Consider the following 16,937-nt stretch of genomic DNA (forward strand, 5'->3'; position numbering starts at 1 on the left):
ACTGTTTTTTTAGGATTTTTTTTTTTACGGTGTGCAAAGCCTGAACCGTTAAATAATTGTCAGAAAATTAGAATTTTTTAAAAAGTGGAGTGTTTATTGGACCTTAGGGCAAATAAAAAAAAAATAATTTAGTGTTTTATTTGTATCATGTTTGCTATAATTATTGCATTAAATGTGCTGGTTTTGCTCGTTCAGGGTTTTTCGGGGCAAAAACAGCCAAATATCACACTGCTGATGCACAAAAACTCACGTGTCTAATATGACACAGGGTTAAGGAGACAAAGAGAGTTCCCATAGCTCACATGAATGTTTTTTTAATTAAACTCCAAACCAATAACACCAGTAATTATTTTCAAATAGCCTGTGTTTTAAACAGTATGTAAGATGGTCTGTTTGCTAATCATTTCTCAGATTCCAGGTCAGATTCCTCACCTGCATGGATGTACATGGAAACTTGGGATACTACACTACCTAAACTGGGCTGTTCCTCAAACAGTCTGTAGTTAGCATAAATGTATGTGCAAGTGGTGCAAAAATACTTATCTAATACAGTGGCTCTCAAAGAGGGCCGATAACGCTTTCAGAATTCTTTTTTTGAAAAATATCTCATAACAAATAAATAAATAAATACATCAAATTAAAAACAGGGTAAGGAATAAACACACAAATTACCATATTAAAAAGCTGTGCACAGCAGTCAAAAATAGTGTCTGGGTACAAGGATGAAGGTTTGTCACTATAAACAGAGTTTAAAGCTGAGACATATCAAACCTCAGCACAGTCTATGATGGCTTAACCCGAGCCAGCCAAAAATAAATCAGGCTACACAGTTAAAGATACTCGATTTAAGGCTTTTTTTTGGTCAGGTCAAAGCATGACTTGCCTGTGTGGCAGAACTGAGGCAACGGTGAAAAACAAGAAAAATGTGTTCAGGTTCTTGCCTCCTTTTCTTTGAAAACTTTGTTTACAGGTTAATCTTACTTTGAACACAAAAAACAAACAAACATTTTATTAAGTTAGTGTGACAAATTATCATTAGTTATCATAAGTTTGGAAAATATGTTGTGCTTTTAAACGAGATAAAGGGAAACCGATCACTGCCTGCAACTATGTCGAACTCAATGATCCAAAACCATCATTATACGCTTCTGCAAGTTTTTAACATTTAAAATAGGCAAATATACAATGTAATACTTGCTTGTCCTACTTTTTAAAGATGTCCCAGAATGCCCTACCTTTCCATGTAAAGCACGAATCATCCAGATTACATGAAAGGGAAGTAAATCAAGTCTGATTTACACACACTTCAAGTAAAATTACTATCAGCTATACTTTTCAGTGTGTGCAAAGAGGATTGGACTTACATAGTCGTCATATGATTCATGTGTGACTGCTAACAGCGGGGGCCTGTATCCGACACTTGCTGCTGCTGCCCCTCTGGCTCTCGGGACTTGTACCTCCCTCGTCAAAACTGTCGTGGGAAGTTTGCTGTGTGCTGCCGTCGCTGTCCCCCGAGGTGTTGCCGCGCTCCTTCCCGCGCCTCTGTGGCCCCTGGTAAAGCAAAAAAAGCAAAAAACATGGCCTCAACATTGCCCTAAGAACCTTGCTGTGCAACACTCATAAATAAATCAAATCAAATCAAATCAAATCACTTTTATTGTCACATCACATGTGCAGGCACACTGGCACAGCACATGCGAGTGAAATTCTTGTGTGCGAGCCCCACAAGCAACAGAGATGTGCAAACACAACAACACAAACGAGCAAAATACAAGAATGGCCAACCTGAAACTAATAAATATATGTACAATATATAATAGTGTATGCATTTCTGGATGTGTATACTAAATATTTTCCTACGTGTGTGTGTGTGTGTGGTGTGTGTGTGTATGCACATTTTTACAAATTAAATAGTTAAAAAAAAAATTAAAAAAATAAATAAATAATAATAATAATAATAATAATAATAAAATATATAAAATATACAGAGTTGAATATGTGCAAAACAAGTGGCATTTATATACAGTGTGGAGTGCATAATGTTAAAGTTCCAGTAGTGAAGCTGAGGTGTCTATGACGTGTTCAGCAGTCTGATGGCCTGATGGAAAAAGCTGTCTCTCAGTCTGCTGGTACGGGACCGGATGCTGCAGAACCTCCTTCCTGATGGAAGTAGTCTGAACAGTTTATGGCTGGGGTGACTGGAGTCCTTGATGATCCTCCCCGCTTTCCTCAGGCACCGCTTCCTGTAGATGTCTTGGAGGGAGGGAAGCTCACCTCCAATTATCCGTTCAGAGCACCGCACTACTCGCTGGAGAGCTTTGCGGTTGTAGGCGGTGCTGTTGCCATACCAGGTGGTGATGCATCCAGTGAGGATGCTCTCAATGGCACAGTGATAGAAGGTCCTGAGGATGCGGGGGCTCATGCCGAATCTTTTCAGTCTCCTGAGAAAGAAGAGGCGCTGCTGCGCCTTCTTCACTGTTTTGTTTGTGTGTACTGACCATGTAAGATCCTCAGCCAGATGTACTCCAAGGAACCGGAAGCTGCTCACTCTCTCCACAGCAGCGCCGTTGATGGTGATGGGGGTGTGTACTTCTCTGCACCTCCGGAAGTCCACTATCAACTCCTTTGTCTTTGCGACGTTGAGGGTGAGATGGTTGTCTTGACACCAGTGGGTCAGGGCGCTGACCTCCTCCCTGTAAGCTGTCTCATCACTGTTGGTGATAAGACCCACCACTGTAGTGTCGTCCGCAAACTTCACAATGATGTTGGAGCTGTTAGTGGCTGTGCAGTCGTAGGTGTAGAGTGAGTACAGGAGAGGGCTCAGTACACACCCCTGTGGAGCACCAGTGTTCAGTGTGATGGGGGATGAGGTGATGCTGCCCAGTCTGACCACCTGGCGTCTGTCAGACAGGAAGCTAAGGATCCAGCTGCAGAGGGAGCTGCTCAGTCCTAGATCCTGCAGTTTCCTGTCCAGCTTCGAGGGAACGATGGTATTGAATGCTGAGCTGTAATCTACAAACAGCATCCTCACATACGTGTCTCTCTTCTCCAGGTGTGACAGGGCAGTGTGTAGTGTCAGGGCTATGGCATCATCAGTGGACCTGTTGTGGCGGTATGCAAACTGTAGAGGGTCCAGTGAGTCGGGTAGTGCAGAGCAGATGAAGTCCCTGACCAGCTTCTCGAAGCATTTGCTTACGATGGGGGTCAGGGCTACAGGTCGCCAGTCGTTCAATGAGGAGATGCTGGAGGATTTGGGTACAGGGACGATGGTGGCCATTTTGAAGCAGGCTGGGACTACAGACAGAGAGAGGGAAAGGTTGAAGATGTGTGTGAACACTCCAGCCAGCTGAGCCGCGCATGACCTGAGGACGCGGCCGGGAATCCCGTCCGGACCAGTAGCTTTGCGTGCGTTCACCTTCCTGAAGCACTTCCGCACATCCTCCTCAGACACAGTGTGCGCACTGACGTCATCCGCGGTGCGCACACTGTCCGGTCTCATGGTGTTCGCTGTGTCGAATCTAGCGTAGAATACGTTTAGATCCTCACACAGGGAGGCCGTGGTCTGCGGTGTGCTGGTTTTCCCTCTAAAGTCTGTGATCGTGCACAGTAAATTAAGTGGGAAAGTGGAATTAAGAAGAAAAAAAACCCCTCAAACTATATTTAAATCCTTTTTAGTGCTGCATACGTCCACGCTGCCACAGCTGGTGGTTGCCTTACACTGTGCTCAGGTGAAACATAAGATAAACACAGCACTGGGGTAGATCTTGTTATGATCAGAAGGGTGACGAGTGTCACTTTGTGTTTTGTCTGCTCTGCAAACATGCCTGTGGGATGCAACATGGTTATTTCAAAAATGTGACAGAGCGATGTCATGTCTCCGTTTGCACGATAACACATCTGCCTGAAACCGCTGATTAATGTCAGGCTGCAGGCGGACAGGTATAGTTTTCAAATACAGCAAGTTGTTACTTGACATGCACCGGTGGAGAGCAAGGGCCAAAGGGCTGGGGCAGACATGAGGAATTTAAGGTAGGTTGTTTCTTTATATAAAAGTCTGACTATCCAGCAGCTCGACTTCATGCTCGGTGTAGGGACTGCAGGGAGGATTTAACATTGCAAAGATGCCTATTTTCTGCTAACTTACATTTTTACAGCATGATACAGCTAGGGTATGGCAATTTGTCTTCCTCCAGCTTATTCTTCACTAGCTGGCAACCTATTGTGATCCAAAAATACAGACACTCAAATGGGAATTATTGGTGCATATTTTTAATGGAGATTTACAAAAATCGCTTATCATTGCAGCATAAGGGGAAAATCTGGAAAAGAAAGTGGTGGTACTGGTGGTGAATTGGGAGCGTCCCAATGTTGCTGGTGGATTTTGCTCATATGGATGTGCTGCCAGAAATAGGCCAGGCTTTCATGGCACACTCTACCTGGTTATTCCAGAGGGACTTTCATAGCTCACATAGATTAAGGTCAGTTTGCTCAACAATTAGATAAATAAATAATTCAAAAGGAGACTTATAGAGGGATGCGTGAACGTCTGATCCAGTGAAATGCTCTGTAGCATTTATTGTTTCTGCATAGGCTGGCCTACAGGAGCTACGCGGAAAACAATTCACATTTTAAATAAAAAAAAAATGAAAAGAAACCATTAAAAAATATTAAATACAATATGATTAGGAATACTCACAACTGGTTTGCATAAAATACAGAAACACGTACAGGTGAACCAATTAATGTCAAAATTCACCATGAAGGTGGGTGCCTCATTGTTATTTTTTAACACATTTATTTTGTCATTCAGAGCAGGTTAGGTGCTAGGCTCTGTATTACCTGCAAATGCATAAAATTACACATTTTTATTGCATTGACTATTAGACATGAGAGATCTTGTTTTTCTTAAACCAGCCTTAAACCATGACATAGCCCCTGTCATGTTTTACAGAAGAATATAGACTATAGATATGGAATATGGAGTACCAAAAGACCTTTTTGCTGCTGATTTTAAAATCAGTTGTTGTGTAATTTTTCATACCTCAGCCTTTTCTTCCTGTTTCCCTTGTTTAAGAATGGCTTTTTGACAGCTGTGCTTCCATGGTGATGATTTCTAATGAGGTTGGGCAAACAGTAGACGCATATTTCAGGTCCTGTATTCCATCTTTGCTGGATTTTTTGCTATTTCTTAAAGACATGACTTTGAGATACTGTTGCTGTAGATATACCAAGTTTTCAGCAACAAGCTCTTTAGGAATCACTTTGTTGGTGCAAAAATACTATTTTATGCCATTCATGGTAAATTCAAGTATTTTCGGATACTTCAGCTAAAGAAGTTTTAGCAGCAGCCAAGAAGTTACAAAGTAAAAAGTGCCTGAAGCAATTTAGAATTGTTTCTTGTGTAAACATGAGACTGGTTTGGGTGATTTTTTTATGCTTGAATGCTCCATAGGTCAGTATTAAGTGGCCTAACAAACAAGTGGTCAAGTACAAAGTCTGCGCTTAAAAACTGGTAATAAACCAGCCAGTGTCCAAAGGAAAAACTCGGAAAGACCTTCAAACATAAAAGTATAGTTTAAGAAGACTTAAAAAAATGCAGTTCAGAATATAAAGAAATGAAATGTGAGTTTGGCTTTTGCACAGATGTAAGCAAGTGAATTCATAAAAGAGTAGAAATAAAATGAAATGGTTTTAAATATCACACAAGAAACACACCAGTAAAAATGATAAAACACCAAAAATAAAAAATAATTTAAATAAACTAATAATTAGGATGAGAAGTGTCTGTATAAATATTATGTATTTATGTGTGCTTGTGAGTGTAATTAAAACTTTACCTTGTGGTTATTGCGGTTGTTGGTCGTAGACACCTCCCTTGAACACTCCTCCCTCTGCTTGATTCGTCAGAGCCGTTCAACAGGGATAACTCCCGGAGTTGTTCCTGCCTGATCTCGTCATTGTAATCCTGTGGAAACAAAATGCAGCACGTCTCGTAAGAAAACAAAACAGAGAAGGTCATTTGTCTTCTGACTGCAACAGATGCTTGCAACAGCAGCAAATGTCATCAAATTAAAATTATCTCGACACCCAAGGGGAGCTTGTGGCTTTGCTGAGCGGTGACTAGCCAGTGAAGAATCTTTTGGTTATGGTTTGACTCAAAACGCAGAGGAAAGATTAGTGGTGGAGAAAAAGGCAATAAATATTTCTCAAATGAGCCGCGGGTTTGTTGGGGAAAGAAGAAAAACTATTTTCCTGTTTAGGTTTCGAAGACTAGTGTTAACTTCCCAGATGGCCTTTAAAAAGAAAAGGTGTCTAACCAAAAAATTTAGGGCAAAATTTATCTTGATGTTGGATGAGGAGAACAGAAACGGGAAATTAAATCAGACAAATATTGTTCTCACTTTAATGCAATACAAAAATAGCCCTTGATTTGTCTGCATACAGACTGTAATTGACACTTTCAACAACTTTGCGTGGAATATCGCTATCTTGCGATTCTGAACCATTTTTCTCAGCCCGCTATCAACATGATATGGATCGCGACACAGCAGATAAGGGAGTGGACAAAACAGCCTTCATTATCTTGTCACTGGTGACAGATAAACAAGTGTGGGTTTGTTTTTTTTTTTACGAAACACTTAAACCGAGTCCACGGGATTCAATACCATGGGCGAAATGTTTCTATAATGACACCAAGGCAGCAACAGATTTCTTTGGCTGTCACTGCTTATGACAGCACATTACGACCGCATGATCTGGTGTCACAGACTAAAAGGAGAGCCCCAAGAAAAATACGTCCTCTCGAACAAACATAAAAACCCAATATATGTTACTATGAGCAGCAATTTCAACTTTTACTCATGAAAGAGCCAATTTGTGGTGTCCATTGTATGTGCACATTTGTCACACTTCACATTCCAACAAATTTTAATATTAGACACTGATAACCCGAATAAAAACAAAATCTACGTTTTAAATCATGATTTTATTTATTAAGGGGGGAAACAGATGTTCAAATTTATGTGGCCCTGTGTAAAAAGGAAATTGCATCCCTTCCCTTCTCCTTGATAAAGAGAAGGGAAGGGATGCAATTTGTCTGACAAAGTGAAGTAGGCTTAAAGTCCTCAAAAAGCAACACATCATGTCATGATTTAAAAAACCCTTAAGAACAGGCTTAGAAACAAATGCATTGACATCTATCAGTCCGTAAAAGGTTACAATCCTTTTCTAAGGGTTGGGACTCAAGTGAACAATGGTGAGAACAATTATCCACAGATGGAGAAAACAGTGGTGAACCTTCCTAGGATTGGTGGGTCTGCCAAAAATACTCCAAGAGCGCTTCAATGACTCATCCAGGAGGTCACAAAAGAGCAGGGAAAAGCATCTAAAGAGCTGCAGGCCTCTTTTCCTCAACAATAAGAAACTGACTGGGCATAAATGGCATCTATGGGAGAGTTCTAAGGAGAAAACCACTGCTGACCAAAAAGAACACAAAGGCTCACATTTGCCAAAAAACATCTTGATGTTCCCCAAGACTTTGGTGAAAATGTTCTGTGTACTGATGAGATAAAAGCTGAATTTCTTTGGGAGGTTTTAGACCCGTTACATCTGCTGCAAAACTAACAGAGTTTTTCATAAAAAACTCTGTGGTAGTGTGATGGTAGTGTCTGGGGCTGCTTTGCTGCTTGGTGATGGAACCATGAATTCTGCTCTCTACTCCTGAAGGAGAATGTCCGTCTACCAGTTTGTACCTGAAGCTCAAGCTCACTTGGGTTATGCAGCTGGACAATGAACCAAAAAATTTCAAAAACAAAACCAGAATTAAGTTTTTTTGAGTGGCCTAGACAAATTTCAGACTCAAATCACATTGAGATGCTCTGGTATGACCGTAAACAGGCTCCTAATGTTGGAAAGCCCTAAATGTGGCTGAATTAAAGCAATTTGGCAAAGAAGAGTGGGCCAAAATTCCTCCACAATAATGTGACTCATTGCCAGTTATCACATGCTTGATTACAGTTTTTGCTGCCAAGGGTGGCATCAGCAGTTATTATGTTTAGGGGACAATCAATGCAAGTTATCATTTACAACAATGTTAAATAAATATAAAAATGGTTTAAAAATGCAATTTTTTATTTCTATTTTCAAAGTCATCTGTTTTTTTTGTCATGGGCGGGTGGACAAAGGAGCCAGAGGCACAGGTTCAATACCCCTGACGTGGAGTTTAGTCCTTTCCTACCTACAGGCCAGGCTTATGGATCACATCACATTTAGTCATGAGGATATTACAAGACATCCTTTACCCACTCTGTGATTTGCATAGTTAGGACTGAATGTAATCAGATCTTCAACAAAAGCTTATTATTAGATTAAACTAATTCTGTGTGAACACAAAAAAATCTGAACTCATTAACTGTCTAAATGTGTGAAATGTAACCCTTTTTGCAGACTTGTTATCAGTCGTCAGTTTTAGCAGACAAATCTGCAATCACGCTCTTCTTTAATTTATTCATAATTTTCCTCAGGATCAAATTTTTCAGCCACATATTGTCGAAGGATTTGCAGCACACACTGTTCATTTTTCAAACCATAGAAAGAATATCTAAAAACAAGAGGTTAGTGTCTCTCTACTTAAATTGTCTTCTCCTTCTTTACATGTCTGACCTTCACTGTTTCTTAAGAAGTTAATGGAGCATGATTTTGAGGTGGAAAAAAAGAGAAATTTTTATCATTGTTATAGTGAGCAACCTTGATTCGGTGAATGTGAACACATTCGATACTGTTGCAGCAAAACTGAGCATTCATTAAACTGCAGCATGTCAGACATGTCTTCATTTACAGTAACAGGCTGTGTGTCATGCACAGGCCATATGATGAACAGATTATAAAGACTGAAAACACTGACACCAACATACCGTGAAAGAAGAAAATGAAACCATGGTGGTGGACATGTGACAGACTGTGCACGTTCTTATAATGAACAAATAAGGCCTACAGCATTCTGTTTAATTCAAGGAGACTGGCAGAGCTCTTAATAAGAAATCTGGCAGCTCATTCAAAGCTCAACAAACCTGCCAGAGCTTGTGAAAGTAGACTGTTGACAAAGGTGTTAACATGAGTATACAGAGATAAAGCCCAAGCTGAGGCTTCTCGAGCCAGATTGTTTGCACACTGTGATTAATTCTGACCATGCATGACCTTGTACACATGCAATGCCCTTCACAGAGCTTAAGTTAGACTTAAAGAGGTCAACACATGAAGTGCAGTGTTACCAATCATTGTGATGTTTGCGTCTGCCAGCTATTTGTCTCTGTGGCCAGAAAATAACAAGTCAAATTAATTTGGCATTCTTCAATCATCAGCTTTATTATAAGTGACGCTGTCATGTCAGATCACCTTTGACACCTGCGGCAGTATTGAACAAGGTAAATACATTTATCCAACAAAAACATCATATTAAAAGACATGAACAAACCAAAGAAAATGGATCAGTCTTAGCTTTTGAATAAATCGTGTGACATTTGTTGGATTACAGTGATTATATAAGATTGTTTTGTTTCCCAACATAATGCATTTAAGGGGTAGAGTCGTGCTATTAGTGCTATTATTGTGTTTGAAGAATCAAAAAGCTGTGTACTCAGAGACTCACTGGATTCGTAGAAATGTCTGGCAGTGTGAATGTATGTATTTGAATTTGAAGGTGTTAACAAAATCTATGTTTAAATGTGGGTGCTATGCATCAGGTAAACTATGCCAGTACCAGGCTGGACCCTCAGAACTGCCTTCATTCTTTGTGGTATAGATTCAAAACGGTGCTAGAAACGTTCCTCTGATGTTGGTTCATCTTGACGTGATAAAAACATGCAGATTTTATTTCATTGTACCTGTGACAATGACAATAAAGAATATTAAAAAAAAAATATTAAAGATTTATCAGCTCCACATTCATGATGTGAATCTTCTGTTCCACCACATCCCAAACGTGCTTTGTTGAACTGAGATCTGGTGACTGTGGAAGCCATTTGAGTACAGTGAACTCCCTGAGATGTTTAAGAAACCAGTTTGAGATTATTTAAGCTTTGTGACATGGTGTGTTAACCTGCTGGAAGCAACTTGACTTAGTGTTAAGAAATATATTCTAAAACACTTCTTCAGTAAAGACTCAGAGAAGAGAAACACACAGAACTTCTTGCTAGCAAGGGCAGTCTCCAGAACTGAGACTCGCGCTGAGAAACTGCCCCGGTCTTTATTTATACTTCAGTGAGCGTTTGTTCCTTACATTGGAATGTGGAGGTGTACGTGTGTGTGTGTGTGACCCCATAAACGACTTCCCTTAACCTGCTGGTCTGGAAAATCCAACAGTTCATCTATATGTAAAGAAGGCACTTAGACTAAAACTGACATAGCTACGTTAATCCTACCGTAAAACAATAAGACAAGGTACGACCTCTCCCATGCTCCTAGGATGTGGGGGTGAACACCCTGGAATGTTACAGACCTCCTAGGATGAGACATTCTTTCAATATGCCACCAACTATATACTTCTACACACAAATGATTACATGCAGTATTCTACCATATGCAAACTTATATCATTAAAAGATTATACTGACTACTAAGTACAATTTTCCTATTAACACTTAGTTATACTAAGACTCAGAAGATGGGTGCACTGTGGTCATAAGGGCATGGACATAGTCAGGTATGGTGTGGCATTTGAATTATATTCAGGTGGTACTGAGGAGCCCAAAGTGCGCCAGTGAATTATCCCTCCCATATATCCTCGAGTATAATCTGAACTGTTGATACAGGGCAGGATGGATCATGTTGTTTGCACAAAATTCTGACCTCACCATCCAAATGCTGCAGCAGAAATTGAGACTCATTAAACCAGGCAATATTTTGACTGGTTTGATAAACAACCATGTCACATTCAAAGTCACCTTTCTTCCCCATTCCGATGCTCAGTTTGAAAGTCGGCAGCTTGTCTTGCCAATGTTCACATGACTAAATGCTTTGACTTGTTCCCATGTTACTGGCTGGTTAGACACTTGCATTACCAAGCGGCTGAAAGGTGTATCTAACAAAGAGTGGGGAATAGACTGCCTCAGGAAAAGTGCTCAGACATATCTTGTCCTCTGTACTAGATAAAAGACTTCATATTTTTTGCACACCAGTTGTATATAATACAATGATAAGCTCTATTAAAGAATCAAATTCTAACTAATGCATCTTTTTTTTTTAAGTTCTTTCACATTACAAGTTCTTTCAAAGTTAGCTCAACACAAACAGCAATTAGCTGTGCACAGTCTGGCTCTATTATGGAGATAATAATGCAGAATATTTAACTCTGCATCCCTGACCAATTCTTTATGTGGTTTCTAAGCTTCCTCACCCAGGACGTCTGGGCCAAATAATTAGGATAGTGCAGTATGAGTAAACCCAAGCACACCTGGGTCAGTTTTTACAGCAGTTTTAATTTTGTTTGACTTTATGGAAAAACAAATAAGCAGTGTATATCTCATTAAAGTATCTGTGTCACCGGCTATCTGCCAAAATGCTTCCATTGCAGTTTGGCCCAAGATGAAGGCCTCACAAGCGTCTGTCTTTACAGTAACGCACTGATTAGGCTTTTCTTTTCTTTTTAGATGCATAAATTGTGAGCTAACAGGACTGATTTCTGATTTGCAATTCTGCTTCATTGTAAGTCCTGGTAAGCTTTCTGTATCAGCTTCTGACAAAATTCAGATCTAGTTGTATGTGCTCTGTTTCTGATGGCCAACAAATGATCAACTGATGCTAATGTCTAATTAAAAGTGACCATAGCACGCATGTGGCATTGTGGTAGACAGCTACGCATCTCTGTGACTCTGCCTGCTGCATCATGTTGGTTTATGAAGCATAATCCAGCAAAATGCCAGCGAGAGTCAGTGGTAGGTTTCCACGGGGGAGCTCTGATTCAAATCGAGCATGTTTGTGGCAGGATGATCAACTTCTGTATGAGCTACACTCTACATTTCCTATTGAGCTGAAAAGAAACCTCTGTTTTGAACATATTAAAAGAGTAGCTGAATATAATTAGGCTCTTACAAAATAGTCAGTGTCAAGTATAAAACAGTATGGAACCTGACCCCTGCAATAAACTGCAGTTCCTCAAATGGCCACTTGAGGCCAGCTCCAACAGAGAGTCAATCAGAGCAGAAAGAAGAAGGGTGCGAAAAACAAGTTTGATCTTTCTTTACAGTAATTTGACATTCAGCATGGGTCCCTATGTAGTTAATTATACTAACAACCAATCCAAGAAACCTGTGATGCAAGTTTTGGTTAATGTGTCACCTGGTGCCACATCGTAATATTTTACTGCTAATAGATTTTATTATTTTATAGTTTTCATGTTTTTATTTTGGTATGATATTTGTATGTTTTCTGAAACTTTTTGGGGGGTTGTCTAACGTCCTTCCAGCATCTACCAAATGAATGCAATGAGGCACACTTGCCCTGTCAACCATGTTTAAAAATGGAGACAGGAAAGCGCCACAACAAAGCAAGGAAAAAAAGATGGGCAAAGGCACCCAGGGCTGGGAGGCCATGGAGTTGTTTTCTTGGGATGAATGCCTGGCACAGAGAAGGAGTGAGCTCTGGCAATAGCAGGAGACTCGGCAAAGAGAGACCAAAGAGACAAGTGAAGATGAGAAGGACCGAGTAAACTTCTGCTATACTGCTGGGAGTGTGCTCTTGAGAGACTGTTGTGGCTTTGGGGTTTTTCTTTTTTCCCCCCATTTTTCAGCTGCCAAGTTTCTTAGGAGATGGATATTTTAGGGCTTTTTTTAAAAAAAGGAAAAAAAATTAAAGGAACATTTTGAAAACACATCAGATCTCAATGGGAAAAAACATGCTGGGTGCTATAATGATATGGGGTGGGATGTGTTAGAAACAGAAGGATGCTGCATCATTTGATAGAAATATGATGTATTAACCTATAGAAGGAAATTTCATTGCAGCAACTCAAAATAATACTCAGTAGTTTGTGTGCCCCCCCCCCCCCCCACGTGCTTGTATAGATGCCTGACAAAGCGTGGGCATGTTCCTGATGATGTGGTCCTTTGATCTTCTACCAGATCTGGACCACAGCATCACTGAGCTTCCAGATAGTCTGATGCACAACCTGGCAATGTTGGTTGGACGGAAACATAATGTTCCAGATTTGTACTATTGGATTCATGTTAGGCAGGCACAATCAATGGTATAATTCCTTCATTCTCCAGGAACTGCCTGGATACTCTGGCATTAGGAGGAACCCAGCAACTATAGCACCAGCATATGGTCTGACAATAGGTCCCTGACAACAGTCAGGGTGCCGTTGCCTAGCCTGTAGCGGTCTGTGGATCTCTCCATGGATGTGCCTCCCCAGACCATCACTGATCCACAAAAAACTGGGCATGCTGAACAATGACAACATAAAGTTTTCCATTGCTTCTCCAGGCCCTTTCATGACTCTCACATGTGCACAAGGTGAATCTGATCTCATCTGTGAAAAGCACAGGGCACCAGTGGTGGACCTGCCAATTCTGGTATTTTATGGCAAAGGCCAATCTGCTCCCATAGTATTGAGCAGTGAGCACAGAGCTCATTAGACGACGTCTGGGCCTCTGGCCTCCCTCATGAAAGTTGCTTGTGTTTGTTTGGTTAGAGGCATTCATACCAGTGGCCTGCTAGAGTTCATTTTGTAGTGCTCTGGCACTGTGCATCCTGTTCTACTATAGTTGTGTCTTTAAAGACAGCATTGCTAAGCTTGGTTTCTTTACTTGGTTTCGGCTACTAGACACTGCTCAGCTCACTCTGGGTCCACAAAGGCTTCATCCAACTTTTCTTTCACATATGCATGAGTACACCGCAAATACACCTGTAACCATATGTTGCTTTTCACGATTTATCAGAGCACGTCTCTGACAACATGTTTTACAATGCAGCTCCTAATGCATTATGCAGCAATTAAAAAAAAAAAAAAAAAAAAAAAATAGCAGGACATGTATATGCCACTCCTCACCTGAGGCGTGAAACATCTGTCACTACTACTACTGACAGATGCCTGCTGTGTTGCATTATGTGCAGTTTATTTGCAAAATCCTAATAATATGCCCGAGGCAGCGGACATGTGCTCTGAAATTGGTACTAAAGTTTTTTTAATGTGATTTTATTGTCATGTGGAGAAGGTGTAAGCTGAATTTTGATGTTGCCTACCTTACTGCGTTGTGTTTTTTTCAAATTTCAGTAAATACGGGGTTTATTTTTCTAACTCAGCGTGAAATTAGTGTTGGAAATGTCTGATTAACTAGCAACATTTAACAGTTTTCTTAATCTTGCATTCATTTTGGATTAAAGGAGCATTTTTGTTAACATCCACCTGCCCAAAATGTACTTCCACGGTAATCATTTTCGGATTACTGCAATTAAAAGCTAATTGCTTCTTTCCCAGGTCATTTTGCAGACAAATCTTTACAAAAGATCTAAAATAACTAACCTAAAATCTCTGAATGAGTGGATATATTAAAAAACAACTAGTCCTATATCACGGCTGGTCCTGTGTACACACTGATTAGCATCAAATAATGCAGTTTACTAAAAAAAAGTAAGAGGGGTCCTTTTTTAGAAGAGATTACTGAGTTTCTCACAGGTGCAAAAATAGGAAACTAAGGGGGAAAAGGCTTAGAAAAGCAGGTTTAAACATAAGCTGCTAAAGGTTCAACTAATTGCTTTGCATGCAACACTTTACAGCACGGGTAAGTTCTCGTGGTTGTTTTGCACCACTTGGTAATGAGTCACATGTTCACAAGTTTGTGTTAGGAGCAGCAAGAATGCACCAAGGAACTGAAAGTGGTAAAATTGTTCCCATCAGTTTTCCCTTTCACCAGCCAACAAACACATAAATAGATTCTCTTGGCTTTTAGCTTAACTTCTGATGGAGTGTTTAACCACTGTTTGAGCATTCTCCCTAAAAGCGTGCACACAGAAACATCAGGAGCGGATCTATAATCAGGTACTTCCCTACTGTTTTTTGGCAGACTTTGTGAAGTCATTAGTAGCTGCTTTTGTTCAGTGCGGTATCATCATCCTCCTGGCCCACCGAGACAAAATTCTTGCATGAATATTGGTTCAGTATAGCAAGAAGCATGAACTTCATAAAGCAGACTCATGCAGCACAGCTCCTCTATTAGACTTGTCACATTTGCAAAGCTTGATTAATATTTATAGCTTAAACTCAGCGAGAGTACACAACATGCACATTAATTATTGCTAAGTTCTCCAGGCTAGGTTGCTGGAGTCTTGGAAGTTGTTCCATACTGCACTTTAATTGCTGAATACATTATTTTTCATTTGTAACTAAGGGCATGTAGTGTCGAACGGTAGTTGTAATGCAGAGAAAAGCTTCACGCTCGTATCTTCCTCTTATTTAAACAAACCCCCGATACTGTAAACTCAGTACTGCTGCATGCTAATGTCACGGTTTGCGGGGCAAGCCGTGTGGATTTGTAGTGAGGATCCAAAAGGCGGCAGCTCTGGTGCAGGTGAGTGTTTATTTACAGCAGTGGGTACAAACAGCAACAGGGTGTGAACATGAAACCGAAACCTAAACTGGGTAAACTAACACACAAACCAGGAATGACGGTGCAGGGAGGTCCGGGGAAATACATGCAGGGAGACCGAGGGGAAACAACACAGACGAACCAGCAACTACTATGACAGAAGACACAACTTAAATACACTCAGAGAACACAGGGGGATTACATACAGGTGGGGACACAGCTGGGAGTAATTAACATGACGAGACTAGGGAGGCAAACTGAAAACACTCACATAAGACACAGACCTTCACAATAAAACAGGAACTTACACATGAAAGGACAAACTAAGAAACGCGGACTAGATACAGGAACACACGGGCAGAACAGAGTAAACACTAACCAGAGGAAGAACAGAACCAAAATCGCGAAGAGAAAACACAAAACGCTGGGTCAAAAGGACCCAGGATCATGACAGTACCCCCCCCTCAAAGGCTGGCTCCAGACAGCCCAACAAGAAACAAAACAGCCAGAAAAAACAGAAACCAACCCGACCAGGGCGGGCGGCGGGGGACCCAGGAAGGAGGGCCCGAAGCAAAACAAAACCGGAGCACCAGAAGGCCAAAAGACAAAAACAAAAAACGAGCCCAAAACCAAAAGAAACGAAGCACACCAAAACACAGGAAAAAAAAAAAAAAAAAAAAACAGAGTCCAAAACAGAAGAGTTCAGGGGGCCGACAGCACAGGAGTCCAAAACAGTTCGGGGGGCCGACCGTGCGGACGGCAACGGCGGCGACGTGGATACAGTTCGGGAGGCCGGCCGTGCGGACGGCAACGGCGGCCACTCAGGCGATGGCGGCCGTGCGGGAGGCGGCCACTCAGGCGATGGCGGCCGTGCGGGAGGCGGCCACTCAGGCGATGGCGGTCCGGGGGCCGGCCGTGCGGGAGGCGACGACTCAGGCGATGGCGGTCCGGGGGCCGGCCGTGCGGGAGGCGACGACTCAGGCGATGGCGGTCCGGGGGCCGGCCGCGCGGAAGGCAGCGGCGGCGCCCAAGTGTCAGGCGCACCGGCCGAGGCTTGGAGGGCACAGGACCAGGCGACGCTGAAGCACAGGCAGGACCAGGCGTAGCGGAAGCACAGGCTGGACCAGGCGTAGCGGAAGCACAGGCTGGACCAGGCGTAGCGGAAGCACAGGCTGGACCAGGCGTAGCGGAAGCACAGGCTGGACCAGGCGTAGCGGAAGCACAGGCGGATGCAGCTGGACCAGGCGAGGATGAAGACTCTGATGAGGCCGCAGGACCAGGCGAGGATGAAGACTCTGATGAGGCCGCAGGACCAGGCGAGGATGAAGACTCTGATGAGGCCGCAGGACCAGGCGA

At 41.8% G+C, this 16,937-nt stretch overlaps 1 protein-coding gene across 1 annotated transcript in view; it reads right to left on the reverse strand.

The window, feature by feature from the left end:
* Positions 1–16,937, reverse strand: part of khdrbs2 (KH domain containing, RNA binding, signal transduction associated 2) — an 80,716-nt gene that overhangs the window by 31,070 nt on the left and 32,709 nt on the right. The window contains exons 5-6 of the mRNA XM_085369370.1: positions 5,838–5,965; positions 1,365–1,551 (exon numbers count right to left, since the gene is read on the reverse strand). Of these exons, the coding sequence (XP_085225496.1) occupies positions 1,365–1,551; positions 5,838–5,965 (315 nt within the window). The remainder of the gene's footprint in view (positions 1–1,364; positions 1,552–5,837; positions 5,966–16,937) is intronic.

Source organism: Diplotaxodon limnothrissa, linkage group LG13 (assembly GCF_057381915.1).
Source record: "Diplotaxodon limnothrissa isolate DT_005_m linkage group LG13, D_limnothrissa_male_GT1.1, whole genome shotgun sequence".
Classification (NCBI taxonomy): Eukaryota; Metazoa; Chordata; class Actinopteri; order Cichliformes; family Cichlidae; genus Diplotaxodon; species Diplotaxodon limnothrissa.